Source organism: Ailuropoda melanoleuca, chromosome 13 (assembly GCF_002007445.2).
Source record: "Ailuropoda melanoleuca isolate Jingjing chromosome 13, ASM200744v2, whole genome shotgun sequence".
Taxonomy (NCBI): domain Eukaryota; kingdom Metazoa; phylum Chordata; class Mammalia; order Carnivora; family Ursidae; genus Ailuropoda; species Ailuropoda melanoleuca.
In genome coordinates, this window is record NC_048230.1 from 74,761,086 (window position 1) to 74,777,482 (window position 16,397).

At 48.6% G+C, this 16,397-nt stretch overlaps 1 protein-coding gene across 3 annotated transcripts; it reads left to right on the forward strand.

The window, feature by feature from the left end:
• Positions 1-5,320: 5,320 nt before the first annotated feature.
• On the forward strand, positions 5,321-9,171 carry AP5S1 (adaptor related protein complex 5 subunit sigma 1). Of its 3 annotated transcripts, none has more exons than XM_002918763.4 (3): positions 5,321-5,478; positions 6,551-6,742; positions 8,036-9,171. In XM_002918763.4, exons 2-3 carry the CDS (start codon positions 6,567-6,569, stop codon positions 8,460-8,462), a joined length of 603 nt encoding a protein of 200 aa, XP_002918809.1. In that variant the 5' UTR covers positions 5,321-5,478; positions 6,551-6,566; the 3' UTR covers positions 8,463-9,171. The 3 variants fall into 3 exon arrangements, with proteins under 3 accessions (XP_002918809.1, XP_019654757.1, XP_011222680.1); XM_019799198.2 differs by lacking the exon at positions 5,321-5,478 and adding an exon at positions 5,485-5,654; XM_011224378.3 differs by lacking the exon at positions 5,321-5,478 and adding an exon at positions 5,705-5,841.
• The last annotated feature ends 7,226 nt before the right edge of the window (positions 9,172-16,397 follow it).

The following is a 16,397-nucleotide window of genomic DNA, read 5'->3' on the forward strand; positions in this document are numbered from 1 at the left end:
CTGTTCTTGAGTTTCATACCCATGAAATCGTACAGTTCATGCTCTCATGTCTAACTTCTTTCAGCATGATGTTGAGGTTCATTTATGTTTCCTTTTGCAGGGGTTTTTGTTCCTGCTCACTGCTATATAGTATTCCACCATACAGACATAGTCCTGAATTGAGTTATTCATTCTACATCTATTTCTTCTGGTTTTCACATTAAAAAAAAAAAACCTAAGGTATAATTTATATGCAGTCACATTCACCCATTTGAGCGTATGGTTCTGTTCTGTGGGTTCTGACAGATGCATGCAGTTGCATAACCACCAGCACAGTCAGGCTATAGAGCATTTTTATTCTGCCCTTGGTAGATTATTTGGGATGATTTCCAATGGTACTGGGAATATACCCAGGAGTGGAACTGCTGGGTGGCCCTGTGTTCGTTCAGCTTCAGCGTGCTTGCTATACTGTTACCTTCCCACCAGTGGAGCCTGAGAGTTCTCTTGCTCTATATGCTCAGCAAAATGGGGTGAATTTTAATTTCTCTCCCTTAGCCAGAAAACTGGGTTGTTGTATAAAGCAAAGAGCTCTCTTAAGTGCTGAACCTATGCTCTGCGGCTCGGCTTGCAAGCCTCACAAGCCCAGCCTGTTCTCTGACTCTACTAGATGGAAATATTAGTCTTCAGTTTTTTCCTCAAGTCAGATTCTTTAAAAAGTTCAAGTGACTCTTTGGAGTTCATTGGCTGGATGTCATTGGCTTGAGTTCATTCCCCCGACAACAGCTCCCAGTCTTCTAGAAAACTTGGGGTTTCTAAAAAGTCTTCATCCTTGCAATTGAACACAGAGGCACCCGCTTTCCAGAGGCAATAAAACTGTTGGTGCAGAAAGGAGCAATGTTTAGACAAGGAGGTCCACAGCCTTGTGGAATCTGGAAACAATCAGGAGAGGGAAGTTGAGTTATGATGGAGAAGTGGCTGGTCTACAGCCAGGAAAGTCATGCCTTGAGAGAGCCCTGCAGGATGTGGATTTGTTCCAGTCAATTGTTCAAAGAAGACAGTTGGTTATGGGACAGAAGGTAAGAGGCATTCCCACCCAACCCACACAGGAATTCATGTGGGTGCCAGGGGGTGTGAGGCTAGGGCTGCCTCCGCCCCACCTAGCCTGCAACTAGCACATGCCCCTGGGAGGGGGTGGCTGCGCAGGCCTCCGGCAGCCAGCCTCTGAGTCAGCGGGGGCCTAGGGCAGCAGGAGGGGAGGGAGCCTCACGTGGCTGGGCTTGAGCAGCCTCGTGGGGCCTCCTGGCTGTCAGCCCTGCAGGAAGCGTGGCTGTTTGAAAGGACGAATCACACAGGGCCTCATCCTCCTGGAGCCCAGCCAAGACTGCTTCCATGGGGCCCGGGGCTCCCTGAAGGTGGGATGGAGCTCCCAGGGTTGGGTTGTAGAAAGTAAGCAGGGCTGGGGTTGGAGGAGGCTTATGGCCTTCTGGAGCTGGGAGCAGGGGCTGAGCCAGCCCCTGGGGTGACTGTGAAGGGACAGGGGAGAAGGGGACACACCAGGGGAAGGGAGGGGGCAATTTGAAATCTTTCGACATGCACACCTCCCTTAGCACATGTGTAACATCAGGAAAGTTATTTGATCTCCCCGTGCCTTAATTTTTCCATTTGTAAAATGGGGATTGTAAAGCCCCTCCTTCAAAGGGTTGCGGATTGGATCAAAAGTTAGCGTATGTAAAGCGCTCAGAACAGAGCCTGTCTGTAGCAAGTGCCATACAACAGTCTGCTAGGGCTGTTATGATTTAGGGCCAGTGTGAGGATTACAGGATTACAAGATCAGACAGGTAAAAAGGAGGAGCCTGAAGACAATCAAAAGAGAGGGGTCCAGGCTGAGGGTTTCCTCCCTTTCTGCACGTGGGCAAGAGCAGTCAGGTGCCATGTCCCCTGGGTGATGGGTTGCAGGAGAAAAGCCCAGCTGTTGTGTGTAGGGTGGTGGCCTACTGCACCAGTCCAGGCAGCAGTGAGGAAGCTGTGGAAGGGGATGTGGTGGAGACAGAGGAGGGAGCCGTCTGTGTGGCCGGTGAGAGGCTGCCCACACAGGGCAATGCCATCTCTGAGGAGGCCTAGGGAGGAGCAGGGGGACAAAAGGACAAGGCTTGTCTGACTTTGGCCCGCTTTATTCTAGGGTATTAACATTATCTACTTAATCTCAGCCTGCCTGGATTGTCAAAAAAGCAGATCCCCTCTTCTTAGTTTGCTGCTATACTCCTCAAGAAATGGCTAGACATCCTAATCAGGGAGTCCTTCAAAAAATCCACTGCCTCAGGCTGGCAGATTCCACCCAATTGCCCTCCCCACACCCAGAAGTAGGTGGTTGCTCGACTAGTCTGATGTGAGGACTCAAGATCATCAGTAAGGGTTTCCAGCTGTCAAAAACCAATGGGGCTGTCTCTAAGGAGTGAGTTCCCTGTCCTTAGTGGTGTGTAAGCAGGACCTGGGAGTTGGTCCTGATGTCCAGGAGAAGCAGCAGAACTTCCCAAGCCAGGCTGCCTACCAGTGATTCAGGATACTGCTGTGGCTTGGATTGGTGAGGAATGGGACCCACTTTCCAAATTGAATCAGTATCAGTGACTTCACACATCGCAGTGGTGGGCACCAAGGGGTACTAGAAAAGGGGCACTGTGGGGTAGGCCTCGCCCTGACGTGGGGCAGACAGCAGTGGAGGGTGGAAGTCTGGGCGAGTCTTGCATACAATGCAAGAGGCTGTAGGCATACCAGCACCCCCCACCCCAATTCACAGGACCACTGAGAAGAACAGGGCTGGGGAGTGGGGTGATGGGCACATCTGCCCACAGCCAGATGGAGGGGAGGGGAAATGACAGGAAGGTGTGGTTCCCAGCCACTTCTGGACAGGTGGGCCGGGCCTTAAATCCAGCTACCTGCTTCCTTAAAGCTCTAATTTTTTTGTAGTGCTTTAATTTCACTTTTCTTCCTTCTCTACTCAGTTTCTGTCTCTACCTCTCTCTGTGCCCATATCCCACAAACCTGTATCTGTGCCTATCGTACGCCTGGCCCAGCTGCAATCTGTAGAGTAACCACTCTGAAAGCCTCACACACATGAACATGGAACACATGCTACCTCCATCACACTCAGACTGTCCCATTTTGTCTTCAGGGCAGGTCTTATAAGTCCAAGAAGCACCGGGAAGTTCAGCCTGCCCATCCCTCTGCCTCTGACTCCCATCAGACCAGAAGGCCTCACTTGCTTTCCAGTGCTGACCAACACCTCTCTGACACCTTTTCCTGTCCTGCCTCTGTATTAATGGTTGTCAACATTTATTGATTTACTGAGTGCCTACCGTATGCCAGGCAACACTCTGACCTCTTCACCACATGCTGCCTCACTTAGGAATGAATTAGACTGTATATAACAGCAACCCCACACAGCTGGTTAGCAAAATCAACATTGTGTGCTCTTCCCTCAGCAAGAAGGCTCTGCAAGATCTTGGGGGACCCAGGCTCCTTCCTGCCTCGCTGACCTCAGCACCGGGCTTTTGACCTGGAAGGCACAGGTTGGCAGAGGGCTGCAAAAAGTCAGGAATGACACCTGAGTCTGCTCTGCTGTTTATCAGGACACCACCTCCATCTGGGGTCTTCCACAGCCCTCCATGGTAGTGGCTCAAGGCTAGCTTCTCACTGCTGTCTCCTTCACATACCTCATACAAGGCCAACCAGCCCCTCAGCGGCGTGGGACTTGGAGTGGATTCACTGCCCAAGGAGTGGACAGAGGCTGGAATACTGTGTTCCAGATGCCAGGTGGCCCCAAGCAACCAGAGCCCTCTGCCAGCTCTCTGCTGTAATCAGCTAGCAGACATGGGTTCTGGCTGAGACTGATAGGGACCAGGAACCAGGAACTGAGCCAACATGACTCCCAGCCTTGTGACTGAGTCCCCACACCGTCTCTGGGTCTGCCCCTTCATCTACAAATATATTTATGTGTTGTACCTGTGGTCAAAATGCCCAGATGTCCTGGTCTGCCCCTGGCCGCACCTCTTCTAGCCTTCCTTCAGTGTCCCCCTGCCCATGTCCTATGGCCAGAGGGGCCCAGAATACATGCCCTGCCCTTGGAGGGTCCTGGCTCCAGGGTCCCTGCCTGGGCTGCCCTGCTTTGCATTTCTTCTCTCAGCAAGGAGCGCGCATGGCCCTGAGGAGGGAGGATGAGCGCCATAGCCTGGGTATGCCGCGTGGGCAACATCACCACCACAGGCAGACCCTCAACAATGGGTGCAAAGGGGGCAACTGAATGCTAATGGGCAGTCCAGGCAAGAAGGTTTCCCCTAAGTTTTGGTCTGAGTACATTTTGAAGGGCAAAAGAAGGGGAGGAAAGGGCATTCCAGGCTGAGGGAACAGCCAGTGTGGAGGCTCTGAGGCACAGAACACTGGGAGTCTTGATGCGTTCACATGCCAATAGGTAAAAGAGCGTGCACATGCCTGTGTGAGGATGCCCAGGGTAGGCAGTGAGGCTAAGGACAGAACTTGCAGGGCCTCAAACACCTCTGGGCCAAGCCTTGAACTGGGGCTTTCATCCCACCGCTTGGCTCCGGATGCTGGTGCTTGGCAGCGCCCCTTTCAGTCTGAAGTAAGTCTCTTCAACTATACCTTTGATGGCCTCCCTCAAAGAGGGGTCACCTTGTTAGAGCCAGAGCATGAAAGGAAAAACGGGTCAGCCTGCTAAACCCTACAGGGTTTCACAGGGGCCCAAGGAAGTGACTCACCAGCCAGGGACACACGGCCGGTGACAGGGTGGGGACAAATTTGAATCGTTCTACTCCAAAACGAACCCCGGTCTTAACCCGCTGCGGGAATCCACAACCCAAAACCTACCCCACCAACTGCCTAAACATGCATCTTTCCCTTAAAGTCACAATTGCCACAAATAAAGCCCAGGAATCTGCGTTTTAAGAGGCACCCCAGTGACTCCCACGCATACTGGCCAGTTCGAGAACCGGCCCTGCACCTTTAGGCCCCACGAGCCTCACAAGGCTGGCAGGGACCGCAGAGGTCCGAACCCCGCCCGCCCGCGATGACGCGACGACCCGGCCTTTTCCCGAAGGTTCACACGCTGGGCCGCTGCGCCCCCTCGCGGTTTCCGGGGGCGGTGGCCTGGGGCTCGGCTGGTCCAGGGCTCCAAGCAGGAGCCCCCACACCGGGTCTGGGAATAGCCCGCGTGGGCCCTGCTGGGAATTCGAAGCAAGGGGTCTTTGGTCGGAGTGCGAAAGCCGCCCGCGCCGAGGTTCAAGAGTCAGAACACTACCCCTCCCACTCCCGGAACAGTACTCCCGACGTGGGGGACGTCACCCCCGCCCCTGCTCCTTGCGCGCGTTAGCTCGTGCGCGCGCTCGCGACCGGTGTGCGCAGACGCTCAAGAGCCGCGCAGGCGCCATTGCTCTCTTGGTGCGGAGTGGAGCGGCCCGTTAGCAGAAGTTCGCGGGCAGGGAAGGAAGGGTGAGTAGGACGCGTGGAGGACAGCGGCCCCGGGGCTGAAGGGGCAGCACACTGAGGGCGGAGTGCTCCGCTTAGATCTGTTTGACTGGAGCAAGGAACTACAATCCCCCAAATGCACTGCGCCGCAGGCTTGCGCGAGGCAGTGACGTGAAGGTTTTGATCGCTACCATTTCTCTGTGAGTGTGTGTGGGGGCGGGGGGAGGGATACGGTGGCGAAGGCTGATGACGCACTCTTCGTGAGGCTGGAGGGTCACCGGAGGTCAGAGCCGGGTCAGCGGGCTGCCGTTCTCAAAGCGCCTTCGCGAACCTTCCTGCTTGACCAATTTAAACTGACGATCCAATTACCCTTAATTACAGATCCAGGTATCTGCTTCCAGTGTGTCCGCTGCCTTCCCACCCCGGGCGGCCACTGACCAGCCAGACGCTACTATTATTAGTAGTATCATTATATAGTAGCCTTTATTTTTAAATAATCTGTAACTTGTAGAAAATTTCAGGAGTTTTCTTATAAAGAACTTCCCTACACCCTTTGATAGTTAAGTTACCTGCAGCTACGATGCCGTTTTACCTCTGTATTTAGAGGTACTTCAGTGTGTATTTTCTAAAAACGAGGACATTCTCCTACATTCAGAACCAGGTAACATTGATCAAGACTGTTAGCTAAAATGTTTCCAGTTGTCCTAATGATGCTGTGTGTTGAAACTACCCTTTTGGCTGGAGACCCCATCACACGGTGCATTCAGCTGCCCTATCTCCTTAGTCTCTGTCAGTCTGGAGCAGTTCCCTGGCGTCCCTTGATTCTCATGATTTTGACACTTTTGAAGATTCCTGGCCGTTGGTTTGGAGAACCGGGTTTGGGGTTATCTGCGATTTCTTCACCATTTGACTCTGCTGTGGACAGAAGTGCTGCTGACCAGACACCATTATTCAGGGGCAGGGAGTGTGTCTTGGGTGGCGGAGGAGGACCAGTGACCAGCCACAGCAGCCTCTGGACATGCTCCCAGACCCGTTTTGTGGTTACCTCCCCTGGGCTTTCACACTCATCTCACCAAGGTCTCTGGCTTCCCTGTAGTGCCCACCCCGGAGCCATGGTCCACGCTTTCCTCATCCACACCTTGCGGGCTCCCCAGGCCCAGGACACGGGCCTTTGTCGAGTGCTCTACTCCTGCGTCTTTGGTGCCGAGAATTCACCCGATGACCCACGACCACATGGTGCTGAGAGGGACAGGCTCCTCCGAAAGGAGCAGATTTTGGCTGTGGCCAGGTAACACAGACCTTCATTGAACACATGCCTGATTGTGATAGGTTTTCTGAGGGGGCACAGAGAATCAGACTAAGAAGCAGAGAGGTAGTTTGAGTAGTGTTTCCACGAGTCATCCACAGTTGTTCACAAGTATTTTGTGAAAAGGGGTTAAAGAAATAATGTTATTGTCATCATCATTACTATTATAGCTAGCATTAATGGAGCTTGTACGTCTGTGCTAAGTGTTTATGTTCTGAGCATTTCATGTATATGAATTCATTAATTCTTGTAACAGTCTATTGAGATAGATGTAGTTATTACCCCACCTATAGAGGAGTAAACTGAGGTACAGGCACAGGAACTTAAGCTGCCCAAGGTTATGCAGCTAGAACATGGCAGAGCTGGGATTTGAGTGTAGGCAGGCAAACTTTGGAACAGTTTAAGTGTGTTTTGCAGTGTAGGACTTCTCAGAGCTATTAGTGTATGTGTAGGTTTTATGAATCCCTAAGGAGGATAGAGAATGTGGTACATGGGAACTCGGAGCCCAGAGCCTCCTGAAAGCCAGGGATCCACAGAGAACAGTTTAGGAAACACTGTTCCAGATGTGATGGCTGGCCTTGGACTTTCCCATCCCCAACCCAGATGGAGCCAGCAAGGACCAGAATCTCTTTGCCTCTCTGCATTCTGTGGCAGGTGGGTGCGGGGTGGGGTGGGGGGATTAACATTCTGGGGCAGCCCTGTGCTAGCCTTTTGCCATCCCTTTTTCCCTCTGGGCCTCCACCCCCCTCCTGTGGCACAGAAAACCAAAGGGCTTTAAAAGCAGCCTGTGCACGGCCCAAATTAGAAGGTGATTCAGGAGGGATCAGAGTGTGATTTCAAAAGCCTAAATGGCCAAGTGGAAGGTCTTTCTTTTTCGTTTGGGGAGAGTTGCAGTGTGGGATGGGGGTGGAGAAGTTGGACAGCTTAGTTGAACGTGGCTTTTACTTCTCATGACTTGCTTTTCTTTATGTTAAGGAGGCCTCTGTGAAGCTGGTGGGGGCAGGATCTTTTCCCCCTGGTGCCCTTTCCTGGCTGAAGGGGCTGTGTTCAAAACCTGCCTTCTCTTGAACACATGGAGTGAAATGGTTCAGGGCCTGGAGACAGGAGCCTGGATTCCTTTCATGGCTCATGCTTCCTGCTCTGTGGTCCTGAGCAAGTCATTTAATCTCTCTGGGGCTCAGTTTCTACATCTGAGGTACAGAATTAAAAGCAGCTCTCAGTTCTAAGGGTGGTCATGAGGATGACAGAAGTCAGTGACCCACCCACTCTCCCCAGGCAGGTGGAATCCATGTGTTGGCTGCAGCAGCAGGCATCTGGCCGGACCCCCCTGGACCTGCAGCCTCAGTCCTCAGATGAGCCAGTGCCCCTGCATGAGGCCCCCCTTGGGGCCTTCCGCCTGGCAGCAGGGGACCCTTTCCAGGAGCCTCGGACAGTGGTATGGCTGGGTGTGCTCTCATTAGGGTTTGCCCTGGTGCTGGATGCCCATGAGAACCTGCTGCTGGCTGAGAGCACACTCCGGTTGCTGGCACGCCTCCTTCTCGACCACCTCCGGTTGCTGACCCCCAGCACGAACCTTCTGCTTCGGGCTGATCGCATCGAGGGCATCCTCACCCGCTTCCTGCCCCATGGTCAACTGCTCTTCCTCAATGACCAGTTTGTCCAGGGTCTGGAGAAGGAATTCAGTGCTGCGTGGCCCCGCTGACCCCTCACTGGGATAGGACTTTCTGAAAGGGCAAGGAGGGAGGACAGGGATGGATGGACGCAGAGCCAGGTGAAGCTTGGCATCGGCTTCCTTCCCAGCCTGCTCCCAGCTCTGGCATGGTACCACACCCAGGACAAGTGGACAGCACAAGCTGGCAGAAAAGGGGGCTGGGCAGAGGGTGGTGGGGAGAAATCCCAGAACATCCTGTGCCTGGAGTTGCCATGTGACTCATTCATCCTGTTGCCGTGGGCCAGCCCCACCTGTCCTTGACCCCAGTTTGTCCCATCTCCGGCAGCCAGCCCCCAAAACAGTCCACCAGTTGCTAGTGTTGGAGCATGAGGAGCGGAACTCAGCCCACTTTCCCCTTCCAAACCCACAGTCATCACGGTGCAAAGGGAATCTGAGACTCCCAGGGTGGTGGATCTGGCTGCTGCCTTTGCACCCATTTGGGCAACAATTATGACCAAGGATTTTGTCAGTGAGGGCCTGCTCGGTGTCCAGCCCTGCCATAGTTGACAAATGTGTCATTCATTCAGCAGGGGGATTCTGTAGCTCATTTTAGGCTCAGCCCTTGCCCACCAGAGAGCCTTGAGATAATCATAGGTTTCCTTCATCTGCAGGGAGAGAAGGTACCATCAGGTGGGTGCAAGAGGTCTGGCCAGGATGAAGTTGTCTTTCTCATTTTGAATTAAAAGTCCTGATTATGTGATTTCACGCTCCTGTTTCTCTAAGTTTCACTAATGCATATTTCCTTCGATGAGTACTTGCGTCTTTGTATGGCCCTGAGCTGGCTTTCTGAGCCTTCATGGTCAGAGATACCCCCAAGAAGCATTTTGAGAGGTCTGTACCTCTTGTGCCCCACATCACCCCTGTCTCCTTATGTGCCTTCTTTGGATGGTAGCACTTGTTTTCTTTACCAAAATGTGGTGTGGATCTCTGAGAAGCAGAGCCTGAGATAAGGATGAGGTACAAGCGGGGCGCCTGGGTGGCACAGCGGTTAAGCGTCTGCCTTTGACTCGGCGTGATCCCGGCGTTCCGGGATCGAGCCCCACATCAGGCTCCTCTGCTGTGAGCCTGCTTCTTCCTCTCCCACTCCCCCTGCTTGTGTTCCCTCTCTCGCTGGCTGTCTCTATCCCTGTCGAATAAATAAATAAAATCTTTAAAAAAAAAAAAAAAAAAGGATGAGGTACAAGCAATTTATGTGGGAGGTGATTCCAGGAAGCACTGGAAGGGGAGGCAGCCCATACAAGTACATTATCAAGGGTGGTTAGGGAGCTTCGTGCTTCTGGGGACCTGTAATACAACAGTCACCTCTGAATGACCTCACTGGAGGGGTGAGTGGCTATGGATGTTTGTGTGCCATTCCCTCCAGTGAGGACTTGTGAGTTGGTCCTAGGGCAAGTTCCCTGGCTCTTTCTGCCCCCAGAAAAGGGCAGTGTGGAGCTGGGCCTGGCTGCACAATGGTTGAGCCCAAAGGGATGGGCGTGGGGCACCAAAATCCTATTGAGAGTCTTTAATCAGCAGCTCCTAGTGGTGGTTTAAAATGATTCCATTGGAAAAAACCTCCATTTAAATCTGTTTTCATGATCTGAATGTTACCTGTGAGGTGTGGCTTTCTTGCACAGGACAAATGAGCCTCCAAGGTGGTCAGGGTTCAGGTTTTGGCCCCATCATGCTTGCCAAGTATCAGTTGCCCTTTGGCACCCAGGAAGGACCTACCCACACCCACTCAGGAGGCAGCACCTATGATCAGGGTTTTGCTTTTCTTGAGTCTGCAGCCAATGCCACCAGCCATGTTGTGTTTTCCACCATCACCATTGGGACAAGGCTACCTTCTCCATCATAGGGTGCCACAAATCACTCTCTTGACTTTGAAGACCTAGAGGGACCTTACCCCCTGGGTAATGTGTGGCAAGTCATGCCTCTGGAAATGTCCCTCAGATCTCTAGTGGGACACCCCTGCTCTATACAGTCCGCTCTGTTGGGCTGTCCCTTCCTTCACTGCAGATTAGTTGTCCTGGTGGAGTGCCCATGTTCTCACAAGAACAGGCCCCTCTGGCTTTGTTTGAAGAGCCCAAGCTTGGCTGGTCTGAAACCTTTCTGCCTATTTTTCTAACCAGACTTGAGGAAGAGGGTGAGACCCTGCTCCCTTGGAAGCTGTGGGAAATTGGGGTTAGGTGGGGCTGGTGGTGTTGGTTCCCGTCAGGTGAAGCAAATGGGTGTGCAGAGAATGGCAGAGACTTTGTCCCTGCCCTGGGACCATTGAACCCCTGGTTTCTGTTGTTCCAGATGCCCAGTTAGTATGTAGGTTTCCTTAACCCTGTGAGCTCTCCCATTGCCCTTTCCATATATTCCCACTTTTGCCCCAGCACTTCTGAGCCAGGTTTCCACCACAACTTCTTCGGCTTACGTCAGGTTCAGTAAACCTGCCTAGGTGCTGTTAGGGTGTGAGATGCCCCCAAGAATCCAGGAGACAGCTGGGCACAGACGTCTGCAAAGCGGCATAGGTTAAGCATCACTAAATTGATCCAAAGTGCTTTAAACATCTGAAGGATTTTCTCCTATGTTATCTCCTAGGAGTTTTATTGTTTTGTGTTTTACATTTAGGTTTACAATCCATTTTGAGTTAATTTTTGTGAGAAGGATAAGTTATGTCTACACTGATTTTTTTGCATGTGATGTCCAGTTACTCCAGAATCATTTGTTGAAAAGACTATATATTTGCTCCATTGTATTGCCTTTGCTACTTTGTCAAAGATCAGTTGACTGTACTTATGGGGGTCTATTTCTGGGCGCTCTCTTGGTTGCATTGATCTCTTTCTCTATTCTTTTGCTCATACCACACTGTCTTCATTACTGTGCCTTTACACAGTAGTAAGTCTTAACGGCAGGTAGTGTCAGTTTTCCAACTTTGTTCTCCTTCAGTAATGAGTTGGCTATTCTGGGTCTTTTGCCTCTACATATAAACTTTAGAATCAGTTTGTCAAATCCACACAATCACTTGTTGAGAATTTGATTGGATTGCATTAAATCTGTAGAGCAAGTAGATCAAGTTGGGAAGAAGCGACATTTTGACAATATTGAGTCTTCTGATCCGTGCACAGGGAATAACACCTCTCCACTTACTTCGTTCTTTGATTTCTTTCATCAGAGTTATGTGGTTTTCCTCATATAGATCTTGTACATATTTTGTTAGGTTTATATCTAAGTTTCATTTTGAGGGTGTTAATGGTACCTGTCTGAACAGTGATATATTTTTCATTTCAATTCCGTTTGTTCATTGTTGGTAAAGAGGAAAGTGAATGACCTTTGAGTATTCTATATCCTGCAACCTTGCTGTGATCATTTATTCGTTCCAACAGTTTTTTCTTCTGAATCTTTCATATTTTCTACATGGGTAATCATGTCATCTGTGAACAGATATAGTTTTATTTCTTCCTTCCCCATGTATATAGCTTTTATTTCCTTTTCTTGTCTTACTGAATAAGTAGCACTTCCAGTGCAGTGTTGAAAAGGAGTGGTGAGAAGGGACGTCCTTTTCTTGTTCCTGATCTTAGTGGGGAAGCTTCTAGTTTCTTGCCATTGACTATGATGTTGACTGCAGATTTTTGTAGATATTCCGTATTAAGTTGAGGAAGTTCCCCTCTGTTCCTAGTTTGCTGAGAGTTTTTACCATGAATGGGTGTTGGATTTTATCAAATGCCTTCCCTGCATCTATTTTATGATCATATGATTGTTCTTCTTTAGTCTGTTGATGTGATGGATTATATTAACTAATTTTCAAATGTTGAACCAGCCTTGAATACCTGGGATAACCCCACTTGGTCAGTCATGGTGTATAATTCTTTTTAAACATTGTCGGATTCTATTTGCTAATATTTTGTTGAGGACTTGTACATCTATGATCATGAGCAATATTGGTCTTTAATTTTCCTTTCCTATAATATCGTCTGGTTTTGTTACTGGGATAATGCTGTCCTCATAGAATGAGCTGCTTCTGTCTTCTGGAAGAGATTTTAGAGAATTGGTATATTTTCTTCCTTTAATATTTGGTAGGATTACCAGTGAACCAATCTGGACCAGCCTTGACTTTTTAAAATGTTTATTTTATTTTAAAGATTTTATTTATTTATTTGAGAGAGTGAGTGAGAGAGAGAGAGAACACAGCGGGAGGAGGGAGAAGGAGAAGCAAACTCCCCTGCTGAGCAGGGAGCCTGACCTGGGTCTCAATTCCAGGACCCTGGGATCATGACCTGAGCTGAAGACAGATGCTTAACCCACTGAACCACCCAGGTACCCCTGTTACTTTATTTTTTTAATTAGATTTTATTTTTCGCATCCATTCTGTTCCCCACACTGCCCCAAAAGGTAATAGCTTTCTAGATTTTCTACATCTCTATCTTTTTATACAACTACAAGCAAATATGAACTTGTGTTCTTATCCAACTTCCTGCCTGCACTGTTTTCTTACAGAATAGGCTGCCAGCTTCATGTAGGATTCTGCACTTGCTTACTTCACGTAACAGTGTAGCCTGAGATCTTTTCATAGCAGTACGTAAGATTCTTATTCTTTTTTATTCTTATCCATTATGTGACTATATTATAGTTAGTTTAACAAATCTAAAATTAGTGTGAAATATTTCTTGTTTACAAAAAGGTAGTTGGAATTATATAATTCAAGTGCCCATCATTAAACTTAAAAAAACCCCAGCATTAACTCATTCATTTCTACCATTTTTATTAAGTCCTTCCTTCTGTTTTCATTTTCTTCTATTATCTATAATTTTTTAAGGGTGCTTAATTCTTTTGTGTTCTAAGTCATGAATTTTCCTCTGACCACTGCCTTAGCTGTATCCTGTGGTATGGTGTTTTCACTATTGATATTTTCTAGAAAATCTGCAATTTCAGTGTTTTCCCCTTTGATTTCCTGTTTCTGCACGACCTCATAACAACAATATTCCTGAGTTCTTGTATGTTCAAAAAAAAAGGAAGAATTTGGAGCCTGTGTACTTGCTCTTTTTGGCCTGGGTGCCCCAAAGATTCTTTATTTTCCAATAGCATCGCTAGAATATATCTTGCAGTGTAAACATGGTGTGTTTTTTTTCAAATGTAGATTGAAATCTTTATGTATTTCAGAAACACTTTCCTAAATTACATCTTTAATAGCTATTATATTTCATTGTTCTTGTTCCCTTCAGGGATTCCATTTAAGTACTAGTTGGTGCTTCTTTGCCTTTTATCCCTGGCTATCTTTTTTTCTCCCTAATCCTTTTTAAATATAATTATTATTGGGGCTTAGTTGGTTAAGTGTCCGACTCTTGATCTCAGTTCGGGTCTTGATCTCAGGGTTGTGAGTTCAAGCCCTGCCTTGGGCTCCACGCTAGGCATGGAGCGTACTTTAAAAAAAAAAAAAGTATGGGGCGCCTGGGTGGCACAGCGGTTAAGCGTCTGCCTTTGGCTCAGGGCGTGATCCCGGCGTAATGGGATCGAGCCCCACATCAGGCTCCTCTGCTATGAGCCTGCTTCTTCCTCTCCCATTCCCCCTGCTTGTGTTCCCTCTCTCGCTGGCTCTATCTCTGTCGAATAAATAAGTAAAAATCTTAAAAAAAAAAAAAAAAAAAAGTAAAAAGAAATTATTATTGAAGTATAATTGACATACAATGTTATATTAGTTTCACATGCACAGCAGAGTGATTCAGCAGTTCTATACATTATACATTGCTCCGCACAGGTGTAGTCACCATCTGTCACCATACGTGTTGTTAACAATATTATTATTATTTTTTAAGATTTTATTTATTTATTAGAGAGAGAGGCAGTGAGAGAGGGAACACAAGCAGGGGGAGTGGGAGAGGAAGAAGCAGGCTCCTAGCAGAGGAGCCCGATGTGGGGCTCGATCCCAGAACGCTGGGATCATGACCTGACTGAAGGCAGACACTTAATGACTGAGCCACCCAGGCGCCGCAGTTAACAATATTATTGACTCTGTTCCCCATGCTGTACTTTTCATCTCCGTCGACATATATTTTATAACTGGAAGTACCTCTATTTCACCCATCCCTCCACCTCTTTATCCTTTTAACACGGCAGATCCCAGAAAGCATTGGAAAAGAAAAATGACTTCCGGAGGATGTATCTCTTATTTTCCATGAGGTAGGAACTGCATGCAGAGGCCCTGCTGGACCCGGTTCAGCTTGGCCTAGGAGAGAGCCTGCAGACTGTGAAGTTCATGAGGCTCACCTCTGTGACTCAAACCTCTACCTTCTGGATGGTTCCAGGTCCTCCACCCCATAGAGTTGGTGCATCCCTAAGTGTTGGCAATGGCAGTTGCGTGAGTCCTCATCCCACCTGCAGTGGGAAACTCAGACTGCCTCAGCACGTCATATGTGTCTCCGAGTCTTCTTTGCTTCTGCGGTGGTGTCAGGCTCACTTGGGTCTCAAGACATTGTGGCTCCTCTCTTCTCTGTGGTGCTGTGTCTGCCCAGACTCAGAATATGTGTTCTTTCCCTTGATGCCCCCTCAAATCTGGCATTTGGGTGTAGCAAACTTTTACTAAAGTTTGGGGGGATACAGGAGAGTTATTTTAAAGGACAAAGAGCTAAAAATTTAAGATTGATTGTTGGACATTCCTGTTCTCTGAATCTCTAGACCCTTCCCCCCAAAGAGGTCTTGTAACTCCTAGCTCCTCCTAGAGCCTCAGCCTCCCATCAACTTTCAGGCTGCTCCCTTCTTTCTTTTTATTAAAAATTGTGGTTTTTTTCTCCTTTTCATTATAAAAAATATATAACAAAGTTGACCATTTTCATCATTCTTAAGGGTACAGTTTAGTGGCATTAAGTACAGTCACAACATTGTATCTGTTTCCAGCATGTTTACATCATGAGAAGCCGAAACCGTGCGCGCATTAAGTAGTACCTCCCCATGCTTCCTTCTGTGCTCTCTGTGCTCAGCAGCCTTGTTTCTTGGTGTTCGTTTCCCCCATCCTGTTCATACTGAGCAGTGTAGCCTCCTCCCCCACCCACTTTGTCTCCAGGCCTGCCTGTTGATGACATACCTGTGCCCACTTGAAAAAGAGAAAGAAAAGGACTGTTCTGGGTCTCCATCTGCAGCAACTCAAAGCATATTTTCAATTCTTTCAAACTTAGAGGACATGATTACATTCTCAAGCAAGAATCCCTTCCCCACTGATGTTTGTAGGCTGAAGGGGACCATAGAAAGATCTATCCTTCCAGACATGAATTACATATACCCCTTAAGAAGCAGATATAGCTATTCTAACTTTTTAAAATCAGTTTTCTTCACCCTCCCCCCATTACCTATGTTTATTTGTGTGCTACTTAGTTTAATGTTTCTTTTTCCCATCAAGCTATGACCTCCAGGAGGATTCACATTATGTCTCTTGTTTTCTACAATTAAACATAGCACCTGGCACATAGGCACCCAAAATATATGAAAAAAATGAATGCATGAATGCATAAATGAGTAGGTGGTTTATAGGAGATCCTTGGGGCCAGGGACTCTGCAACATCACCATGTAACAACTTCTTTCTCCTGGGAAGCAGATAGAAACAACACACTGCCTCTGTTATCTCTCAAGGATGGTACACCCAGGACCACATGTCGCTTTCCCAGATGATAAACTGGTTGTTACAGCAGGGGAAGGTGTAGCTTTTGCAAGTTTCCTGCTACAAACTCCCTGTTTCAGAACTTAGGCTGGCTTGCTTTCTACACTGATCTTTCCCTTCAGTGTTCTGAAAGAGGTTCGTGTTATGATTGGGTATTAGCACAGGCCTGTGATTTCTGCCCCGGGGAAAGGTGAGTAAAAGAGTGGTCAGAACTCCTCTGCCTGAAATAATCGCCTGGGTTTATGAAGCCTACCAGTGGTCAGAGTAACACCTTCTGTGTCCACCCCAATTATGCAGGGCATGGTAGCTT